The sequence below is a fragment of the Triticum urartu genome, unplaced genomic scaffold (assembly GCF_003073215.2).
Source record: "Triticum urartu cultivar G1812 unplaced genomic scaffold, Tu2.1 TuUngrouped_contig_2227, whole genome shotgun sequence".
In the NCBI taxonomy this organism is placed as follows: domain Eukaryota; kingdom Viridiplantae; phylum Streptophyta; class Magnoliopsida; order Poales; family Poaceae; genus Triticum; species Triticum urartu.
In genome coordinates, this window is record NW_024112697.1 from 18,029 (window position 1) to 32,762 (window position 14,734).

At 45.2% G+C, this 14,734-nt stretch overlaps 1 protein-coding gene across 1 annotated transcript; it reads left to right on the plus strand.

Annotated features, from left to right (window-relative positions):
- The first annotated feature begins 12,446 nt into the window (after window positions 1-12,446).
- Window positions 12,447-14,414, plus strand: LOC125526897. The gene is made up of 2 exons (XM_048691503.1): window positions 12,447-13,076; window positions 13,154-14,414. Exons 1-2 carry the CDS (start codon window positions 12,561-12,563, stop codon window positions 13,280-13,282), a joined length of 645 nt encoding a protein of 214 aa, XP_048547460.1. The 5' UTR covers window positions 12,447-12,560; the 3' UTR covers window positions 13,283-14,414.
- Window positions 14,415-14,734: the final 320 nt, after the last annotated feature.

Sequence of the window (14,734 nt, forward strand, 5' to 3'; positions counted from 1 at the left end):
GCATACTTTGGCATGTCGTAACTCTGCATTCGTAGCTCCGATTTGTGTGTGTAGCATATCAAAATGTTCGCCTCGACGAGTACATCATTTTATCTCATTGCATGATTTTCATTTGAGCTCATCTTGATGCCCGAAATGCTGTTGTAAGAGGGCTATGTGATAAACTTGGCAGATCTGTTTCATCAAGTAGATATTTGTCATTTTTGCCATGATTAATGTGTGCATGCTATGCTCCTGAGTTCTACATGAGTTTTGTTATATGCCATGCCATCTTTACAGAGGTGCTTACCATGTATTTTTGTGATATGTGTGGTGACTAGCACAAGCTTGCAAAGTAGTGCAATCGGTAATGCTGATTTCAGGGACTTAGAATTTCACTAAGTCCTTGTTCTGATTTTGTCGTTATGCCATATGTTCATGTTGTTTCCTTGTGATTCGTGCCTTTTTTGAGGATGATCAGTAAGGATGATTTGTTAAAATTGTGGTGCTCTATCCAGCCATGTCTTTGTTTGCATTTATGGAGCAACCTAGCTTGAGTCAATCGAGCTCTACTTTTGCTATTTCGTGAATCCTGGCAGATTGTTGACTTGTTAGCGATTTTGCCAAGGATGTTGCTATTGATCCGTGCATGCTATGTTGATGTTCTTGCCATTTCTAGCTTCTATGACATGTATTCTTGATGGGTGTACGCTTATTTTGTCATGCCATGCTATGTAGTGAGTGCATCGAGCTCGTGAACATGCCTACTCGTTAACTAATTTGCATGCTCACATGCTTGCAATTGTATTTTCTGATCCCTTTTGGCTCAAGGTCACTAAGGGACTCTTCTTAAGTGCTTTGAGTAGCTTCATGCCATGCCTTGCTTTGCCATGTTAAGTTCCTGTAGCTTGTACTTTTCATGCTCTGAAGTGTGCTTCCTGATGATAAATTCCAGACTTGTGTCAATTTCACCAAGTCTGAAACCTGTTACCATTTGCATTTTTGCCATGCTTGTTTGAACCTGTTAATGGATGAATTAGCCGTAGCTCAGTGTTCATCTTTTGTCAAGCATCATGAGTGGATCCCTTCCATGTATTTTGTTGTTGCGTTTGAGTGCTTTAGCATATTTATCTTGTTGCATTTAGTTGGTCACTTGTTGTTTATCGCAGACCGGTGCCATATTTGTTTTGCTTGCCATTTCCAAACCGTGCATCCGATTCCGGTGATCTTTATATCGATTTCAACCGAAATCACCTCACCTTTCTAGTGGCACTCTTGGATTTCCATGTTGAGGCCAGGTTCAATCATTCCTTATCAAATCTTGCACATGCATCACATATCACATCCCGCATAGCATACCATGTGTGCATCATGTTGTTTGAGCATTGCACGTGGTTGATTGTGTTTCTTTTTGCTTGTTTGTCTTGTTTGGGTTGAGCCGGGAAACGAGTTCGCGAATGAGGAGCCCATTGAGTTTTCTTATGAGGATCAAGTCAAATCTGACAACTTTGCAGGCAAGATGATCATACCCTCGAAATCACTTCTATCTTTGCTTGCTAGATGCTCGCTCTTTTGCTATGCCTATGCTGCGATACCTACCACTTGCTTATCATGCCTCCCAAATTGCCATGTCAAACCTCTAACCCACCATGTCCTAGCAAACCGTTGATTGGCTATGTTACCGCTTTGCTCAGCCCCTCTTATAGCGTTGCTAGTTGCAGGTGAAGATTGGAGATCGTTCCTTGTTGGAACATTGTTTATTGTTGGGATATCACCATATTATCTTGTTATCTTAATGCACCTATATACTTGGTAAAGGTTGGAAGGCTCGGCCTTTTGCCTAGTATTTTGTTCCACTCTTGCCGCCCTAGTTTCCGTCATATCGGTGTTATGTTCCCGGATTTTGCGTTCCTTACGCGGTTGGGTTATAATGGGAACCCCTTGACAGTTCGCCTTGAATAAAACTCCTCCAGCAATGCCCAACCTTGGTTTTACCATTTGCCACCTAGCCTCTTTTTTCCTTGGGTTTCCGGAGCCCGAGGGTCATCTTTATTTAACCCCCCCCCCCCGGGGCCAGTGCTCCCCTGAGTGTTGGTCCAAACTAGAGCCCTGTGCAGCGCCCCCTCGGGGAAACTCGAGGTTTGGTTTAAGTTGTATGGAGCGCTCATCTGAGTGTGCCCTGAGAACGAGATATGTGCAGCTCCTATCAGGATTTGTCGGCACACTCGGGCGGTGTTGCTGGACTTGTTTTACCATTGTCGAGAATGTCTTGTAAAACCAGGATACCGAGTCTGACCGGAATGTCTCGGGAGAAGGAATATCCTTCGTTGACCATGAGAGCTTGTGATGGGCTAAGTTGGGACTCCCCTGCAGGGATTTGAACTTTCGAAAGCCGTGCCCGCGGTTATGGGAAGATGGGAATTTGTTAATGTCTGGTTGTAGATAACATGAAACTTAACTTAATTAAAATGAATCAACCGCGTGTGTAACCGTGATGGTCTCTTCTCGGCGGGGTCCGGGAAGTGAACACGGTGTTGGAGTAATGCTTGACGTAGGTTGTTCTAGGATCACTTCTTGATCATAGTTGTTCGACCGTGCTTTTGCCTTCTCTTCTCGCTCTCTTTTGCGAACAGGTTAGCCACCATATATGCTAGTCGCTTGCTGCAGCTCCACATATTACCTTGCCTTACCTATAAGCTTAAATAGTCTTGATCAAGAGGGTGAGAGATTGCTGAGTCCTCGTGACTCACAGATTACTTCCAAAACCAGATGCAGGGACCGATGATACCGTTCCAGATGATGCGCTTGAGCTCAAGTGGGAGTTCGATGAAGACTCTCGCCGTTACTATGTGTCTTTCCCAGATGATCAGTAGTGGTGCCCAGTTGGGGCGATCGGGGACTTTGTCGCATGTGGGGGTTGATCTTTATTTTGGTACCATAGTCGGACCATGAGTGTATTGGATGATTGTAATGTTATTCATGTATTTGTGTGACGTGGCGACTGTAAGCCAACTATGTATTCTTTTCCCCTTTTATATATATTTACATGGGTTGTTGTGAAGATTACCTTACTTGCAACATTGCTTTCAATGCGGTTATGCCTCTAAGTCGTGCTTCGACACGTAGGAGATATAGCCGCATCGAGGGCGTTACAAGGAACCCCCTTCTTGATCGAATCGCTGATGTTGTTGTGTCTAGAACAAAATGATTTGAGTCTTAGGATTATATATATTGGAGAGTAGGATTCTTTTTTACTCCTCAGTCCCTTCGTCGCTCTGGTGAGGCCTCATGAGTAGAAGTTTTGACTCTTCTTTCCTCAAATTTCACGATTTTTTTAGGATCACACGGGTATCTTGGCATCGTTCTGATGGTTTTGTGACGAGAACATTGTTCTTGGTGCCTCCTGACTTTTAGGGGTTGTGGCAGTGTCCCGGGGAGTTGAGCTCCGAGGTGTTGTCGTCACAATTTTATCGTTGCAGTTCTGGAATACTTGAGTTTCGCTGACATTGAAAATCTCTTGTATGCAGTTGTTGGTGAGATAACCTCGACGCCACCAAGTACTGGGGCGGGAGTTCAGGAGTATTGCCATAACTCGTATAACGGATGCTTTTCGAAGGTTGAGGTAAATCATTTCCGAAGGTTTCTTGGTTATGTGTTGAAGGATGGATACAGCTGGATGTAGGAATCCTTAGTTTGGGTGAGATATTATGCTTCCCTTGTATGCCCAACACCTGATTGCATAACCAGAAAGTTTCGGGAGTTTATAAGTGAGAACTCAAGTAGCTCCTAGAATATCTTTCCAACTGACACATGATATGATATGGGATCTATCATATGTTTATTTCCGGCTTATTTTGCAAGCCAATCCTTTGTTTTGTTTTAAGCTGTGGTATTGAAGTTGCTTCAATGTCAAATGTGTTTCCATACCTTTCCTAAGCGGTGTTCTCATATTCCTATGTGAATACTAATCCTTCTTGCTTATCGAGATTGTCATGCCAATTCTTTTCCAACCGATGTGCTTCTCTTCTAGTGGATCCGATCATTTTCAGCATCCGGAAGATCAACTATGAGTTTTCTCAACGGTGTTTGTTTCATCTGCCCCAAGTTGCCTTTGTTTTCCAAACCTCCCACCCTTTCTTTGCTTCAAGGACTCAGATTTTTGAAGCATGTATCCATCTTACAGATGTGAAGTTTCTTCATTCTTTTCCTCAATGTTTTTACCCGGTTGTTCTCATGAAGATGCTCTACAAGTTTATCATTCTTCATTCTTTTTCTTCTCCGGTGGATTCAAGTCAAGCTTTGTCAATCATATCATGTCCTCGTTTCAAATGTATTCTCATGCCGGTGCACCTCTTAATCATCCACCTCTCATTATTTCATTGTTCCGGACTGCTAAAGATATCCCAGAAGATACGAGTTTCCATTCTTAGATCCGTTCAACCTATTTCGAGGTTGTTACCTCATTCAAGCCCTTAAATTCATCTAGCGCAATCTCTCTCTTAAATTGTTCAACGGTGTATCTTTTGAGTGGGCCCTAACCCATAGGTTTTTCCCAGGATCTTACCTTGGTCTTCTAGTTTTCCGGAGGTATTCTCAAATTCTTTTTGAAGTTTGACGTAAGAATGAATTATCATCAGTCAAATATCTTTCTACAATATCACATTCAAATTCTTTTCGTCATTGGTTCAACCTTTCTAATTTTCATCCCGGAGTATCTCAACCTCTTTATTTTTCATTATTCCGGAGTGTCTAATCAACTTTCATGGTGGTTCTCACCATCATTCTCAACATTTAAAGACAGAAGAAGAGTTTCTCTTAAATCTTGATCCATTCTCTTCAAGATTCGTGGTTCTAGCTTGATGCCATCCTCTCATAATTGTTTTCGATTGTGAGAATTCTTTTCACCCTTCTAGAGCAATTCAGGAGTCTTTTCAGTCCGATTCCCCGAAGGCCATCATTTGAGATTTATTCATTCCAGCTTTCAGCTCTCGCTCTCAAATTTTTCTGGGGCATTGTTCAAGTGTTCTCTAATCAGATTGTGATCTCTTTGTTCTCATGTATCTAAATCCCAGCAAGTATATTCATTCGCTTTATAATTCTTCCCGGTGAATTATGCCTTTGCTACTTTCATTTTCAATTCTTACGGTGGTGTGTTCAAGATTCCTCTTCCTTTGTTACTGTCTCTATTTATTCGTCGTTTCCATCCTACCGGTGGACCGTTGCAGACCTTCTCAATTTTGCGCTATATCTATCTTAATCCTTTCCACGAGAATAAGTAGTATGCCAAATCCGTTGCTCGTCATCAAATTTAATTGGTGAAGGATAAACATACAGTTAATCTTATTCTTATTTCCTTGAGGTGATTCAATTCTTTTCTTCCGGAGTTCGTTCATGATATCAATTTGTCGGTGCTAATTTGTTCATCTTTTCTTTCCGGAGCTCCAAGCTATTTCAATGATATCATTTCGAAGCTCCATCTAAATCATTGCAAGGTTTCACCTTGTGTTTTCAACTCTCTTTCCTTTTGATCATTCTTTCATTACCGGAGTTCTTCATGGAGGCTCAACATGGTGGTTTGTCAAGGTTTCTTTTCATTCTTGATTTGTTCTTCAAGATTTCTATCGGAGTTACGATACGCCAAGCTATACTCTAAAATAAACATGGTGCTCAGCACATGTTTTGTTTTGAGGAGTTCAAGCATTCTTTATCTTGCATTTGGAAGTGCAATTCTTTCTACCTTATCATTTGAGGTGGTGTTATGTCATTCTTGATAATTTCCCTTCGGGTTTCATGATTCACAAGTTTTCAAAGAGTGAAATATTTAAATCCATCATTTTCTCTTCGCTCAAAGAGTGAAATATTTAAATCCTTTTGTCGGAGTTACCTTGGGTTAGTTTTCACCTAAAGCCTTCCCTAAGGAATGTTGCTTATTGTGGTGTCTATCAATGATCCAAGTTTTTTCTCCTATCCTCTCGGCGAAAGGATTTGTCATATCCTTGTTGACCTCAATCCAATTTTTTTCCCGTGAGTGGCAGGTTGTCACCTCATAATTTTGAGATGTATTCCTGATACGTCTCCAACGTATGTATAATTTTTTATTGCTCCATGCTATATTATCTACTGTTTTGGACATTATTGGGCTTTATTATCCACTTTTATATTATTTTTTGGGACTAACCTATTAACCGGAGGACCAACCCAGAATTGTTGTTTTTTGCCTATTTTAGGGTCTCGAAGAAAAGGAATATCAAACGGAGTCCAAACGGAATGAAACCTTCGGAAAAGTTATTTTTGGAAAGAAAGCAATACAGGAGACTTGGATTGCACGTCAGGGGATCAACGAGGAAGCCACGAGGCAGGGGGGCGCGCCCTCCACCCTCGTCGGCCCCTCATGGCTCCCCTGATGTATTTCTTCCGCCTATATATATATATATCCATATACCCTAAAACGATCGGGGAGCACAATAGATCGGGAGTTCCACCGCCAGAAGCCTATGTATCCACTGAAAAACCAATCTAGACCCGTTCCGGCACCCTGCAAGAGGGGGAATCCCTCTTCGGTGGCCATCTTCATCATCCCGGTGCTCTCCATGACGAGTAGTTCTCCCTCGGGGCTGAGGGTATGTACCAGTAGCTATGTGTTTGATCTCTCTCTCTCGTGTTCTTGAGGTGATACGATCTTGATGTATCGCGAGCTTTGCTATTATATTTGGATCATGTGATGTTTCTTCCCCCCTCGACTCTCTTGTAATGGATTGAGTTTTCCCTTTGAAGTTATCTTATCGGATTGAGTCTTTAAAGATTTGACAATACTTGATGTATGTCTTACCGTGCGTATCTGTGGTGACAATGGGATATCACGTGATTCACTTGATGTATATTTTGGTGACCAACTTGCGGGTTCCGCCCATGAACTTATGCATAGGGGTTGGCACACGTTTCCGTCGTGATTCTCCGGTAGAAACTTTGGTGCACTCTTTGAGGTTCTATGTGTTGGTTGAATAGATGAATCTGAGATTGTGTGATGCATATCGTATAATCATACCCACGAATACTTGAGGTGACATTGGAGTATCTAGGTGACATTAAGGTTTTGGTTGATTTGTGTCTTAAGGTGTTATTCTAGTATGAACTCTAGGGCTGTTTGTGACACTTATAGGAATAGCCCAACGGATTGATTGGAAAGAATAACTTTGAGGTGGTTTCATACCCTACCATAATCTCTGACCAACATGTCACGTCCAGAGGGAAGCATAGCCAAGGGCTTTCTGACCGAAGAGTGCATCTCCTACTGCACAAATTATCTAGGCATCGAGAACCCCATTGGTCTGCCCGTCAACAGGCACCTCGGCAGGCTCGCTGGATTGGGTGACCGCGAGGGTCGCCGTGAAATGCATGCCGACTTCAAGGGTCGACTCGCCGACTTTGAAAGAGCAAACCTAGTCATGCTACAACACATAGACGTGGTCGATCCTTGGGTGGCAGAGCACAAAACCTTTATTGAGAAGACGTACAATGACCGAGGCCAACAGAGAACGGACGGAGATATAATCAAAGAGCACAACTCATGTTTCACGCGTTGGTTCAAGGAGAAGCTTCTGTTGTACCTTTTACATGAGGATTCTTCCGCGGAAGAAAAACTCATATTCGCCTTGTCACAGGGCACCGAGTACAACCTGATGACCTATGAGGCGTACAATATCAACAGCTACACATTCTACACCGAGGAAAAGGACATGAAGAGCGTTGATTATCAGAACTCCGGGGTAACGATGGAATCCTACACTGGTAACGATAAGGACAGATACTACGGAAGGATCGAGGAGATCTGGGAGCTGAGCTACGCTGGAGAGAAGGTCCCGATGTTCCGTGTCAGATGGGCCAAGAGGGTCCTAAAAGAAGACCGGTATTTCAACACCATGGTTATACCCAAAGCCAAATCCAAAACCGAGGGCGCAAACGTCACCGTGAAAAATGAGCCATGGGTACTGGCTTCGCAAGTGGACCAATGCTTCTTCATTACCGACCCATCAAAGCCCAGCCGTGTTGTCATGAGGAGAGGCAAAAGGAAGATCATCGGAATGGATGGAGTCACCAATGAGCAAGACTTCGACAAGTCGGCGACCTGAAGATGGAACATGACGACGATGATGAAGTACCATACACCACAAGAAGAAGCAGGACCACCGTACCTAAAGGACGTCCGTTCAAGAGAAGAACTCCATTTGTGAAAAATAAGGGCAAGAAGATTGTGAAAAGATAGCTAAGTTTGAATCACGACGTGTCGGCCACGTGTGTGTGTGTCAGTGGCAAGCTCAATTATTACATGCAACTAAATTATTACATGTATCACTTGATTTCAACCATGTCATCGATCTAATTCTAAATCTTTGCACAATGGTTTCAATTGCAGTCTTCATTTCTCGATTGTATATCGACATATGGAAATGGCATATCTTCTCCATCACCAAGTTGAAGTATCAACCACCCCTTCTTCTTGGATTTGGAATTTTTGTTCTTATCCCTCTTGTTTTGTTGCAAATTATCATTTACATGCACATTGGGCTTCTTTGTGTTTTCTTCTGGTATTTTAATTGTTTTTATTTATGTTTATTCTGGTAAAGTAAAAAAATGTTAGCAATGGCGCACCAGGAGAAGGTGCGCCATTGCTATCATGGGGTTTATGGCGCACCCCTAGAAGGTGCGCCATTGCTAACCCTCCCCCCACTAACAATTTTCTAACTCACAAAAAGTATTGAATTTGTTAATGTTTTTTGAACTCATGAATATTTTTAAATTTCATTGACACTTTTTGAATTCATGAATATTTTTTCAAATTTGATGATATTTTTTCATATTCATAAATGTTTTACCAATTCACAAATGTTTTGCAACGCAAGTATTTGAAAATTAGTAACAACTACTTATATCATAACATTTTAAAATTTATGGCCATTTTCTAAACAATTATTACATGCAAATAAAAGTCCAAAAAAAATAGTAATGACGCACAAGGAAAAAGTGCGCCATTGCTATCACGGGGTTTATGGTGCATCCCTAGAAGGTGCACCATTGCTAACCCTCCCCAATCCCCGATCCCCAATCTCTCACACCTCTCTCTCAGCCCTCGATCGACCTGGTGCCCCCGACCTGCGCCGCCGCCCCGACCTGCGCCGCCGCCCCGACCGACTGCGCTGTCGCCCCTACTCGCGCCGCCGCCCCGACCGACTGCGCTGTCGCCCCTACTCGCGCCGCCGCCCAGACCCACTGCACCGCCCCGACCCACTGCGCCGCTGCATCTCCAGCGCCTTCTTCTCCACCAACCCCCCTTCTTCTCCACTACCATCGGAGGGTTTCTCCCACTCGCGTGAGCACAGCGGAGGCACCCGTGCTCCTCTCGCACGTGAGATCCCGCGTGCCACCTCATCTTCATCTCCGGCGAGTAGCACCTGCAGTCTCCGCTGCTTCGAGGTACACCGCCGCCATGCGCTCCAGCCGTCTCTCCTTTCCTTCATCTCATTTCCCCTGTTATCCACCGTAGGTCGCCGCCTCACTTCTCTCTTTCCCATAGGTCACCGCCGTTGTGCAACCGAGCCGCAGGAGCTCTCGCTCGACCTCATCCACGATGCTGCTCTCTGTATCTGACCACCGCGAGCTGCTACGAGCCGTCCTTGCAAAGCTGCTATGGGAGCACCGTGGGAAGGGGGTGGAGCAGCAGGCCAACATCCATCCATCCTCACCTCCACCCAGAAAAGCATACGCGGTGAGTGTGTGAGCTTCCCCTCTCCCCCATCCAATCGACCCCCACATCTGAATATCATCTTCAGTTTTGGATGTTTTCTTGGCTCACCATGTTTGAAGAGAAGAAAACAGCAGCAAGCTGTGCGTGTGTGTATGTGTTCAACAAATCCAATTTGTCTCTTACAAGAGATAGGCCAAATCAATGAGGCTTTCTTCCTTGTGCTCGTTCTGATTCATACTGTATTAGCTTGATGTTGCTAGTAACGAATTCCATGTTTTGTCACTTGTTACATACACACATCCACTTCACCACATGACAGCACACATGTCTTCCTTCTTCTGTCAATGAAAAAAATGCTATGGGGGTGGGCTATTCTCACATCTTTGTTAGTCCAGCGCCTAGCCACTTTATGTGAGAGGGCACGGGTAAAAACAGATAAGTTTCCTACTCTCTTTCTCTATAACTATTTTTCTGCACAACAGGATGGATGGATCACAGGGCTGTCGCGCCACAGTTAGTTATAGGCAGAGCAGTACCACTTCAGTTACCCGAATGAGGGGGAGGTTATTGCTTCTTGAAACCCCCTCCATTATTTCTAGCGGCAGGCTGACCTGTTCCAGTACTGCTTTGGTTTACCGATTGATAGCCGTGCCCGTAATAGCAACCGGACATGAACCCAGCGGCCTGTGTGCCTTCGGGTTCAAGATGGCTCCATCCAGCTAAACTGCCGTAGTCTGCGAACTGGGGGTAGTAATAAGCTGAATACTGATTAATTAGTTATCAACCAATGCCATCTTTTAGACATTTTTTATGTGATGAATCACTGTAACTCGTACTTGGAAATATATCTTTGGGAGCCATCATATTTGCTTGTTGCACCATATATTGGTTGCTGAAATAGAGCATCTCCTCCTCTGCTTCTGCTGGACTGCAAGCTACATATGCTCTGTTTCGTCAAGTAGCATTCGCACATGCGCTTCAGTTGTTCTTGAGTGAAGCTTTCTTTGGCTGGAGATGATATATAATGTTGTGATACCCCTTTCTCCTGAAACGTTGATTAATTTTCGTTTCGGTTGCGAATGGGGCACTCCTAGGTCAAGAAAATTAGCAAAGCTCATGCCCAATTTTCTTGACCTAGAAGGTGTCCGATTCTCAACCGAAACAACAATTAATCAACATTTATAGACAATGTTATTTCTACAAAGAAAATATTTCTAAGTGGCTTTTATAGTTTTCCCTTAAGTTGAAATGCAAACTATTTTCTCTTCCTGCAGCAAGAGCAATAGTGCACTTAGTTTGGTGGAGTTGAAACCAGAGAGTTGATTACTAATATAGGATAAAACTGTGAAGAGTGAAGTAAATAACACTCCAAATCAACACAATGCCTCTTGTGTTATACATATATAAGTGTGATATCAACTCATAGTTATTACTAATGTCAGTTGCTCTCTTTCTGTGCCTTTTTACAACATGAGCAATGCATAGTTATTAGTAATGATATAATCTATACCTATATGGAGTGTGTACTATTAGTGTAAATTCTTCTTTGGTTAATTATAACATTACAGGAAATAACAGTAAAATTACTTTCTATAGGATTTTGTTGTTGTTGTGAATTTTCAGAAAGGTTACTTAACTCACATGTTGCAGAAAAAAAACATTCAGTGCTAACATGCTGATTTGTAATAACTCCGGTAGATACTACCGTGATCTCATCCAATAACTCTAGTACCCTTTTTTCCTATTTAGAGCGAACATGGCCAACAACGATGAGGCCGACGGTTCGAGCAAGGCATTCTGGGAGATGTCCCAGGAGATGGAGGAAGAACCTCACCGCTATGAGGACGCCGTGGAAGACACCGATCCCGACTACACAACCCCTAGTGGCATCGGGGATGACACCACTGATGGTGCCGCCGAGGATGCCACCACCGATGATGGCAGCGCACACATAGATGGCAGCCAACCGAAGAGGCAACGGAAGGACCGACGCCCGAACGTGCTCGGCACCGTCAAGGAGGAATTTAATAAAGTGTCCTCCAGTGGGCATCCAATGACGTGCAAAGAATTAGTCAGTGGGTATGCGGGACAACTCTGGTGCATTCTCCGGAGCACTGTCTCGATCAACACCGAGAACCTAAGTCATCGTGACTGAGGGAATTTGCGCAACCTCCTCTTCACGGAGTTGCACGAATGATACAAGTTTTCCGGTGACTTCGCAAACACACGCCTCTTAGGGAATAAAGTGAACAGTGCCGCCTTCACAAAGGTTTGCACGCCCTGGCTACTTGGAGAGCCGCAGTGAAGAGAAGGATTCTAAGTGGTGATAGTTATGAGAAGATCAAGGAGACATATCCTTCGATCAGCGAAGCTGACTACCTGGACTTCAAGATCAAGTGAGAGAGCAACACATCCTTGGAATCAAGTCAGTGGGGGAAAGATATGTGGGACTTGAACTTAGGGGTCCACAAACTCGGTCCCGATGGTTACAGAGTGGTGGAACCTATATGGGACAAGGAGGACGTGGACCGTGCCGAGCAAGGCCTACCGCCCCTCTTTGATAAATACCGTGACAAGCAGACCAGGAACTATGTCAGGGCCCGGTACAAGGTGGACCCGGTAACAAAGGAGCTTACCATGGATCCAAAGACCAAGGCGCTTGAGCTTATTCTGGTAAGGAATACACCCTAGCGTAATTCGCTCCATATGGTTGCATTCTAATTAATGAAGCCAAATTTCTAAATGATTCACGTTCCTTCCGCAGGAAACTAAAAGCAGTAGCGCGGGGTCATCTCAGACCTCCCCTTGGGACACCACTTTAAATAGGGCGTTGAATGTAATGAAACACAAGGATAAGTTCAGTAAGCCGTCGTCAGCTGGTCGTGTGGCCGGCAAAGGCTTGTCCATGAAATGGTCAGAATACTATAACGCTGGGCGAAAGGAGAGAAAGACCAGCTCGGAAAGCCTGGAGCGCGAGGTTCAAGAACTCAAGGCACAAGTCGCGTGGATTCCGGAGATAGTCGAAGAGCATGTGCGAGACCAACTGGGAGCGACGATCACCACCATTATGCCTACCTTGCTTGAGGGGCTGCATGCGTGGATTGCGGGCAGCCAACAGGGGCCGCCCCCGATTCCCAGCTTCACGGGCAGCAACTCGCGCAACGCGCCGGCGCCATTGGTGTCTCCGGCGGAGGTGGCAGTGGTGTATCTGGCGTCGGCGCCGGCAGTGGAGCTTAATGCACCCGGGTATGGGAAGAATACGCCGACCGGCACCTCGGCAGTAAACGGCCCCTCCGTCACTTGCACGCCCGCTGTTGGGGGTGCCTGGAAATTAGCCAAGCTCGACGCCATCACGGTAACTAACCCTCTCAGCCGATGACTTCATCTCCTTGCCTTGACTAGGCATCCTTGACGCCCTACATGTTTTCGCAGGGTGCCGCCGACGTTCCATGCACTCTCCTGCACTTCGTGGACGGTGAGTTGATCGATGTCGCCAAAGCCAGAATCGTTCAAGCGGGTAACCGCGTGTTCCACGGTAATCCGATGCCACCCACCGTGTAGAGGGTTAAACTGGTTCTGGTGCTGCGGAGCTGCGAAGACTTGTTACCTCCGTATCGACCCCTTGGTGCCGACGAAGATGATGTGATGACCCCACAGACAACACCGCCAGTCGTGCCGGCGCCAAGCCATGGCAGGACCGCCGCAATGCTACCGCCGTTAGCTGATCTGTACATGCATATGGCACAGGATCCGGACGACGACGACGGTACATTTACCAGGGTTGATAAGTACTTCAATGAACATGGGTACGGTGACGAATTCTTGGGGCCTCCTTCTCAAGAACCCAACCCTGCAAAAGACGATCATGATCTAGCTGGTACCGCGGAGAAACCCAATTGCAACAAGCGTCGTCTGGCGTTCAGTTCTCAGGAGACGCCTCCAGCTGCCGCCTTCACCGAGTCTTGGATAGCCAAGGTGCGAAATATTATCAGCCCCAACACACTAAAGAAGGTTTTCTCTGTGCAGAACTCGATCCCATTACAGCAGAAGAAGCAGAAGGGATAGAAAAGAAAAAATAACAAGGGTGCGAGCTAGCCGGCACCGAGTACGATCCGTGCTCAGGATGGCCCACCTTCACCTAAGGATATCTCGAGGAGGGTGCATGTGGCCGGTAGGCCAATGCTACCGACTAATCTGCTCAATGCTGCAACCGGTGCTATGCGGAGTCTGGATGACAGTGTTCTTTCTTTGGAGAAGCGGCGTCTCCGAGAATGATGTGGCATACACGGTTTTCATGGCCAAGGTGCCAGAGGGCAAGGGCTTTGTCGATAGCACCATCGGGGGTATGATCGTCCTGCGGTTTGATGATATCTTCGCTATATTTAACCTTCATCCGCTGCACTACACCTTTATTCGGGTATTTCCGCTCAGTATGGAGATGTAGATCATTAGAGACTAGACCCCAGACATCGTGATAGACGACCCCTTCTACATGCGTGCCAAGATCTTGGGCAGCGCTGGGGACCGGTAAGTCACGAGTTCATACCTCAAAGGAGTCATTCTAGCGAACCCAGATAAGGATAACTTCCTCGTGCCTTACTTTCCCGAGTAAGTCATCCCCTCACCGCTCCATAACATATGATTTCTTAGATTTCGATAGTTCTTTTTTCTAACATTCCGTGTTTTGTGCAGTGCCACATATTGCACACTCATCCTCTTAAGCCCGAAATATTCCATGGCCACGTATTTCAACTCGGGCCGTCACTCGAAGAAAGACTACACAAATATCAAGAATGTTCTTGATGATGCTCTCCCCGGCTACGCCAAATCTAGAAGGCACCTTCAGGAGGCCAATTTGTAGGTATGGCAAGCACGTGTTCACCCATGTAACGACGTTCCCCTGCGTCAAACAGCTGCCTGGCGGTCAGAAGGATGCCTACTACGCCCTCCATCACATGCGGGCGATCGTACGGGACCATAATCACCTTCTTCTACCAACTAATCTCAAAGATT

What these genes read in the sequence shown, in the direction of transcription:
- LOC125526897 (XM_048691503.1), top strand. Translation starts at nt 12,561, where the DNA reads ATGAAACACAAGGATAAGTTCAGTAAGCCGTCGTCAGCTGGTCGTGTG. An exon ending in CCAAGCTCGACGCCATCACG is followed by an intron (nt 13,077 to 13,153) that starts GTAACTAACCCT and finishes ATGTTTTCGCAG; the next exon opens with GGTGCCGCCGACGTTCCATG.